General features: G+C 33.9%; 1 protein-coding gene across 1 annotated transcript; it reads left to right on the top strand.

The window, feature by feature from the left end:
- Positions 1–7,014: 7,014 nt before the first annotated feature.
- LOC135082800 (uncharacterized) lies at positions 7,015–8,241 on the top strand. The gene is made up of 4 exons (XM_063977560.1): positions 7,015–7,216; positions 7,315–7,452; positions 7,648–7,812; positions 8,035–8,241. The coding sequence occupies exons 1-3, from the start codon at positions 7,088–7,090 to the stop codon at positions 7,726–7,728; spliced, it is 348 nt and encodes a 115-aa protein (XP_063833630.1). The 5' UTR covers positions 7,015–7,087; the 3' UTR covers positions 7,729–7,812; positions 8,035–8,241.
- The last annotated feature ends 457 nt before the right edge of the window (positions 8,242–8,698 follow it).

Below are 8,698 nucleotides of genomic sequence, written 5' to 3'. Positions count from 1 at the left end.
TTCCTCATGGAGTTCATACAACCTGCTGCAGCCCCCAATAAAGAAAGTATGCGGGAAATTCAATTTCTTATGGGCAAAAAACTAAAATATAAACAATGAACATCTGTTTTTACAGAGATTCCAATCGAGAACAAAATATTTGACAAGATTCCGGAGCGCACTGGATGAGCGAATTTATGACGGATGCGGCGTCCGACTACCGCTATTTGCACAAGATTTTAGCAACTCAATCGTTTTCACATTAATCATGCGGACTTTTGCGATATTTTGAGTTTCGATTTTTATTGCATCTAAAATCTATGATTTTAAAATTGCTTTTTCGCTTACGACTGCATTTTTATTAACATGAGAGATACAAATTAAAGAGCATGATAATCCGAAAGACCTATACAGAAATCATTCGTAAATACATAATTTAACTACCGCAGGAAATTTAACCATGGCTGCATTGACCGTATTTTCTAGAACCACTTAGTTACTTCCAATTAAGAATTGTGTTAATGCTTTGGAGGTCTATTTACTAGAGCACATAGAACATTATGTGCTGTTTTGACTTGTGCAACAAAAACCACGTTATCAAGACATTGTTCTCGTTATCAGTGAGTTATTGCTAATTAAAATAATATAATACCTTCAGTTGTTAGCACTAACGATCTCTTTAACGTTGTACAACTAACTGTGCCCGCGACTTAGTAGGTAAAGCCTGGTCCGTGAGCACGGACCAGGCTTTACCTACGTGTGGATTGTTTTTAAATGGTTTATATGAACCTAGTTCTCGTCCCATTCATATAGGACATCGCCCAGTAGAGGAATCGAGGATTGCCACACTGGATACGGTATGCAGTCAGGTCCAAGTAAATTCTGCCCGCATAATGTATGATTACTTTGTATTTCTCTTTAGAAGTTGTAGATAACTATAACAATTGATAGGATAAAAATTGTGTATTTGGGTAAAATAAGACACATTAATTGCGTTTTATCACTAACTAATTGCGTTTAATCGCGGTTGGGGGATCGCGCATTCCACGGACCGGCAAACTTAGCGCGAACGGGTTGTAATATCGCACCCATCTTAGGTGTACAGTTTAGTAGGTATCATGCTACAGTATTTGACTCGACGCACAGTGTTGCCGGTTCATAGTAGGTAACGGACAAAATTATTTTCCATCTAAACTTACTACCTTATGTCAGATTTGTATAAAATATAACTATATCTAATAGAAAAATACATTTTTTAGTTTTGAAATTGGTACATATTTTAGTACAAACTTGGAACAAAAATGAATGCAAAAATATCATCTAACTTCAGCTTTATGATTAGGGTTTTTGGCTTTCCATAGCTCGATAGGCTTATATCATCCAAATGTATTTCTTGGTGCACCTTTATAATAACGTTAAGTATGTTACCATGTGTAATTGACCGCTTGTTTACAGGAACTTGATCCAATTCTGAAACAGCGCCTCGGAAAAATTCTTAGTTTCGAGAATCGCTAAAAACAGCGCGGGTAGTATGTCGTAGCAAAATTTGTTTTTACAACATGAAAATATAATATCTGAGGATAATTTCTATCAATATTTCGTTACGGAAAGTAATGGAAAGTATGTACTTTCAGCCTTGTGAGTATAATTTTTAAGGTAGTTTTCAATCACGGATTTTGTTAATTTTTATTAAATAAATAGGCTTAAGTTCTATAAACACAAATACATTTTCTAAAAGACAGTACCTTGAACTCTAGAACCCATATTTTTAATCGTGTAAATATTGTCAATTGACAAAACAGTGCCTAAATGAATAAAGCAATATTTTTGTTCCAAGGAAACCTTGTTATCGGACGCCCTACTTTGACCAGTCATATTTTCATTTCTGTTAGCAATCTATCCTCAATATTTTGCATTTTCACGACACACATATTCAGTTTGAATAATAGTTAATCAATTTTCGTTTACGTTCAGTTTCCAAAATTTGGTTTTTGTCCGGCCGTGGCAACACTGTGCGACGTGCTGCCGATCGTACTTTGAACTGAGGCAACTAGGTAGATAACGGATACTGAAACATCGATGACTCATTAATTTTCCACCGGCATGATGCAAAAACTTTGCCCCTTGCGGGATTGGAACCCAAAACCGTTGCGTTATAGTCCGAAGGTCACTGACTGACTGACTGACATAGTGATCTATCAACGCACAGCCCAAACCACTGGACGAATCTTGCTGAAATTTGGCATGCAGGTAGATGTTATGACGTAGGCATCCGCTAAGAAAGGATTTCACGAAACTCTACCCCTAAGAGGGTAAAACGGGATCCACGCGTACGAAGTCGCGGGCGGCCGCTAGTTACTTTATATGGCTAACTAATTTCTATGGAGGCTCAGGCGTTGGTTAGGCCATTGATTAATCGATTATTAGGCCTCAAGAATTGAATTGTTTTCTCATCAATTAAATGGTCAGATGCTTGTAATAAAGCATATTAACGACCATGGGAAATCTAAGCTAGTTTCTGCCCGCGGCTTTGCAGTCTTAATCGCGCGTGTTACGTTTAAAAACACTTGTAAAATCTAAACTTTTTTGAATTGCTTTTGAAGGGAGTTAAAAAAGTGGATTAATGTATTAAAGATAGTACTGAAGACTAATTGATAATAATAAAGCCATTGGAATTTTCTAGCAACTACAATACAGTTCTGTAAAAAACAATTCATTAAAAGTCCATTTCAAGAACCTGATTTACTGAACAAAAAAATAGATATGGACCGACAACATTGCAAAATTCAAGCCTTAATACCAGCAATCCATTTCAGAAACAACAACCTTAGATAGCCAACTTTAACACTATTCTCATTAGGTTGAAACTTCCATGCAGGAAAAAATTGTGGCTGAAGATATATTTTGACGAACTGAAATAGCCTTTATCATGTAAAGAATTGTGTTGCAATTTGAAAAATGACTGCACACAAGCACTCGGTGCTGATGCACTGAGTTTGCACCGGCTTGTGGGGTCAAGCGAATGAAAATGAATACAGGAAAGCCTTCATGTTATAGAAATAGGGTACAAAGTCTTTGAACAATTTGGGTGTGATTCTTTGAGTTTTTACTTGTATCAGATGTTGAATAATAATGTGAAACATATTGGAAGCTTTTTGTTGTGTTGTAATAATAAAGAGCTGTTTCAGGTCAATAACTAATATGGAATGATTAAAAGATACATACTGTTATATTCACACTTGTTAAATGATGAAACCAGGTGTATTTTTGGAAATGGATTAATGGTCATAAAAAAATCATAGCAGTTAAATACCTACTTATTTATTAAACCTACATTATTTAATTAATATTGAGGAATCAAAAATTTTACATTTATAAAGTCTCTAGGCAAAAGTAAGTCATTGTTTAATAATTATTTATACTGAAAATTAACTAATGCAGGCCTATTTAAACATGCTAGTAAGAACCAACTGCTCATCATCAAAATATACATTATCAATTGATAATTTAACTTTATTATCTACTTAATTTCAACTTGAAATGCTTTTTTGAATAGTAATGAAATATGGTATTTAGAATGTATTATAAAAACTTAATTCATGTACATAGTATGTAACATGTTGCCGAGCCCCCATAACATAATGTTTTGGGTTATTTAGTAAATAGCAAGAACTCAATACAAAAAAAAGTCAGTTTCATTACAGGATTAATTTTACAGAAACTTTGCATGAAAGCAAAATAATGGTGAATTTTCTGGAAGAAAGAAAGATTTTTTTTTTTTGGGTTGTGCAGAGCTGTGTGTGATTGTTGATAAAGGTGAAATCTGGACTGAAAAAGTTGTTACAAAGAAATCTGAGGTTGAGCTAAAAACCAATAAAAAGTAAAAGGTATTTTACATGCAAGTATTCTTTCATTGTAACAATAGTATCAGTATTATGTTATGAATCATTGTGATTTCTTGTCCGAGGTCAGGATTTGGATGTAAGCTTTGTTTTATCGCATAATTTGGTAAAAATAGTGCCAGTGAATGTATTGTCACCTTTGAAACACTGAAACGTTGCGCAGCCTTCCATCAACTCAAATGGAAGGGCAAGATTATGTTCATTACGCAACAATTATCAGCATAAAACATGAAACAACGAACGATTCGTTACACTAATAAAAATAAATAAAACCACTTACCAAATGGTTGGTATTGTTGTATGCTCTTCCTCCAACACAGAAAGTAACCGTATGGCTGGGTATAAATAAAAACAAAAACTAATACACTATGAAACTACACGATTCACACAAATTAGTTCGGATGACGCGATAATTTCGAAAATTTAGCAAATCTTACAAGAATCTATTCAATCGCCACTTCACTTTTTGTGAAATACGAAATGACAGCTTGTTGACAGCTGACTGAAACAACTAAACTAATGTCGTTGAGCGCGCGGTTTTTATAAACGGTGCTTAATACAGCCAATAGAAATCATGAAAATTATATTAAACACGCTTTGATTGGTTGTTGATAATTCCTCCAGTCTTTGCAAGCAACAGGATCACGGTTAATTGGCACAAAGGAAGGACTGAAAAATTAAAAATTCGGACCAATGAAATGACGCCATTGTACATTATTTTCCAATAGTAAAACCAAAAGTGTTCTCTGATTGGTTGTAATTTATTTCACTGTCAAACAGGTTGCTATTGAGACAGTGTACTGTATACTAGTGCTGTCCCATTTAAAAATAACCGGTATTGAATGTGATCTCAAATGGCGATAAAAATACTTTATAAATATTTTTATTTGTATAGCCTGACCAGGAACATAAAAACCCTCGCCATGTTGCGGAAAACTAATGGTACTAATTTCTTTTAATGGCAACAGTAACTAAAAACTTCATTGACATGTCACCTTGCATGTCAGTCTATTGCTGTCAAAGTGTAAACAAACTTTATTTTAAATGTGCGCAATTGATTTTGTGAATTAAATTGCTAAAATCTTTTTATAGTCGTGAAAGAAAAGTGGTTCACAATGTGTTAAAGTATTTGTCGAAGATAAATACTAAGGATTCGGACAATATTTTCATTGAATAATGTTTCCGACAAAGGTTGTCAAATTGACTGACATGTTTATCGTATAGTACAGTCCACTATGAAAATTAGCTGTGGTTTGTTTCAACTACCAATTTTAAAAATTTTTGTCACTTTCTAAGTGTTGAATTTTATGGAATTGGGAAATAGTCCAGTCATTTAAGCTTAAATTAGGTAAGAATCTCGGAATTAGAGATACCCAGCTGTAAGTCTGTAAATACTTGTATATTGACACCCTAAAAGTTGTCTCAAAACCTACATATGGTAGGGTGTAAGCAACTATTAAATTTTAAGGTCAAAGGTCACAAAAATTGGTTTTTTGCGCTTTTTTTGGAAATATCTCATTTCCTATGGGTTTTTTGCTATTTGTATTTATTATCAATATTGTAGAATACTAAATTCTCTACAAATTTTGTTTAAATTTTTTTTTTATACGGTGAACCGTTTTCGAGATAGAGGGCGGAGAACGCGCGGTCACTGCATCACTTCAGGTCAACTTAAGCGGTTTAGGTTTTTCATACAAAAGGATTTTCCCGCTGATTCCCGTGGGAATTTCGGTAATTACTTGTTGTAAATAAGCTTTAAGTTTACTAAGGTACCTACATGCCAAATTTCAAGCGTCTAACTTCCGTTAAGCGTTTACATTTTTCATACAAAAGGATTTTCCCGCTAATTCCTGTTCCCGTGGGAATTCCTAAGTAAACTATAACCTGCCCAGGTGTATGAAGAATAATTGTACCAAGTTTCGTTAAAATCCATCGAGTAGTTTTTGTTTCTATAAGGAACATACAGACGGACAGACAGACAGACAAAAATTTTACTGATTGCATTTTTGGCATCAGTATCGATCACTAATCACCCCCTGATAGTTATTTTGAAAATATATTTCATGTATAGAATTCTGTCCGTCTGTATGTTCCTTATAGAAACAAAAACTACTCGACGGATTTTAAAGAAACTTGGTACAATTATTCTTCATACACCTGGGCAGGTTATAGTATACTTAGGAATTCCCACGGGAACAGGAATTAGCGGGAAAATCCTTTTGTATGAAAAATCTAAACGCTTAACGAAAGTTAGACGCTTGAAATTTGGCATGTAGGTACCTTAGTAAACTTAAAGCTTATTTACAACAAGGAATTCCCGAAATTCCCACGGGAATTAGCGCTTAAGTTGACCTGAAGTGATGCAGTGACCGCGCACTCTCCGCCCTCTATCTCGAAAACGGTTCACCGTATAAAAAAATTTTTGAAGCAAAATTTGTAGAGAATTTAGTATTCTACAATATTGATGATAAATACAAATAGCAAAAAACCCATAGGAAATGAGATATTTCTAAAAAACGCGCAAAATACCGATTTTTGTGACCGTTGACCTTGAAATTTAATAGTTGCTTACACCCTACCATATGTAGGTTTTGAGACAACTTTTAGGGTGTCAATATACACGTATTTACAGACTTACAGCTGGGTATCTCGAATTCCGAGGTGAACTTACTATAATGACTGGACTAAAAGAAGTACCGAGTTTGAAGCGTTCATGAGCAGACATTGCAGTTGAATATTCAAGTTCTGAATTTGATTATTGATGAATAATAAAATAAATCCTACTAGCTCGATTGATGGTTTCATTTAATTTATTTAAACCAGTTTACCTTAATAATATTTTTTCGTTAATTTATGAAAATATCAAATTAGCCCGTAATCCTGAATCCTGATACATAAAGTTAGCCTATTAATTTAACACAGGTACGACTGTACTCAGTGTTGCACTATCAAATGCAATTGACGCGCCTCTATGCCAGGGTTTTTATGTTCCTGGTCAGGCTATAGATAGTTTGAAAAACTTTCATTTTGGATTAATTTTATTAACCCACCTATACAGATTTTTCAAATATTTTTTGCTTCACACAACATTCATTTATTTGTGACTTGCGCACTGCAGAACAAGAAGCAACAAGTGTTTGGTGATTATATTGATTATTCTGTAAATTGCACTTGTACGAATACTAACTCTAATATTTATCCACAAAATGACACGAATATGCCTTCTATTTGGATGCTGTACGATTTTAAGTCTTGTAGTAATTGAAACTTCTGCTGAACAAAGTCCAGTGACTTTCACATTTAAAGAATATCAATACAAGGACTCACCAAAAAATGTAAGCTAATGATCAATAATTACAATTTAGTTTTCATTACATCTTTCTATAATAATGTCTGTGTTATATTTTGAGAAAAAATATTTTTTTTTTTGCAGGAAATGACGTTTCGGGAGTTTGAAACAGCGTGTGAACAAAGTAGCGCATGCAATCACATGAATGGTCTTCCAAGGACCCGTTGCGTAAGGGAGTGCGTTTCGCCTTCTTGCTATAGAGATCTCTACCAGAATGACCCGGTAAATATATTATAATGATATCGCAAGAATATCATTATTTTGGCTTGGTCTTATTTCCGGATGTGACCACAGTTTTTTTAAACCTTTGAGGACTCTGCGTTTTTAGACGGAAGAACAGATTGAGATCTTGAATCTAAACATTGCGTGTAGATTCCAAAATTCATAATTTTTCCATATAAACAATTCTTTTTTCAGTTAGAAGATGGAGAAATCGATGTTCGACTAAACTCATTCAAGGGGTGTTTCATACAAAGGAGTGGCAGAACGAGAAATTGATTTTCTCTCAAGTTAATTTCATCTCTGATCTTATGTGCTAATAAAATTAACAAAATCCGTCGAAAAGTACAGCTGATCATTTTGGTAAGTTTTTATGGTCATAAATGCAATATTTACTACTGCTATCATAAACCAATGTTCTTATTCTATTTCCTTGTTCACTTGCGTAACTTGCTAGGGAATCGGAACAGACCCAGTTCATTAAATAAATTAAGGTATTTTTATTAACTATACTTACAACATTAGTATACCTACTTTTAAGAATTATGATATTTTTTAATTATTACCTACTTGTTTTTGTTGCAGTTAATAACAAATGGCGTGTTGATGAGAATGAACTTCGTAACATACGTCATAAAAGAACGAAAAATGTAATGCCTATTTTGTTACAGATTCACATTTTTCTCCTCTCTGCGTAGTCCATACTTTCATGTTATCCTTACCTATAAGAAAAAAATATTCTTTGTTGTGAAGTCATTCTGTAATATTTTAATGCACATTGTTCAGTCTATTAGCCAAGTACCTAGGTACCTAACTACCTAATAAAGCTCAATGTAACCGTATCATCATCACAGCAGTACTCGCACAGTACACCAAAACCACACGATAATACTATCTAAATATAACGATTTCTTAGAAATAAGCTGTTTGTTTCAATACCTGAACTGAATACAATTACCTACTTCTACAACAATTTTGAACTCTAACAGGGTCTAGTGAATAAAAGATAATATCTACCCTTAAATTATTGTAAAGGGCAAGATTTTATTCGGTGGTAGTAGGGCAAGCCAAAGCTATGTATTTGGGACGGGTATAAGTGCCCTGGAAAGGGCCTATGTACTGAATAAAATATTTCAATTTGAATCTGATTTATAAGAAAATTTCAATAACCTAGCTGGTAGGTAGATTAGGTAAAGTAGTAACACAGTCCATACTTTTAGATGACAGTTCATCTACCATTCTGCATTGT

The sequence above is a fragment of the Ostrinia nubilalis genome, chromosome 22 (genome assembly GCF_963855985.1).
Source record: "Ostrinia nubilalis chromosome 22, ilOstNubi1.1, whole genome shotgun sequence".
NCBI classification, from domain to species: Eukaryota; Metazoa; Arthropoda; class Insecta; order Lepidoptera; family Crambidae; genus Ostrinia; species Ostrinia nubilalis.
The sequence above is the reverse complement of the archived record's forward strand: the minus strand, read 5'-3'. Positions and strand labels throughout refer to the sequence as shown.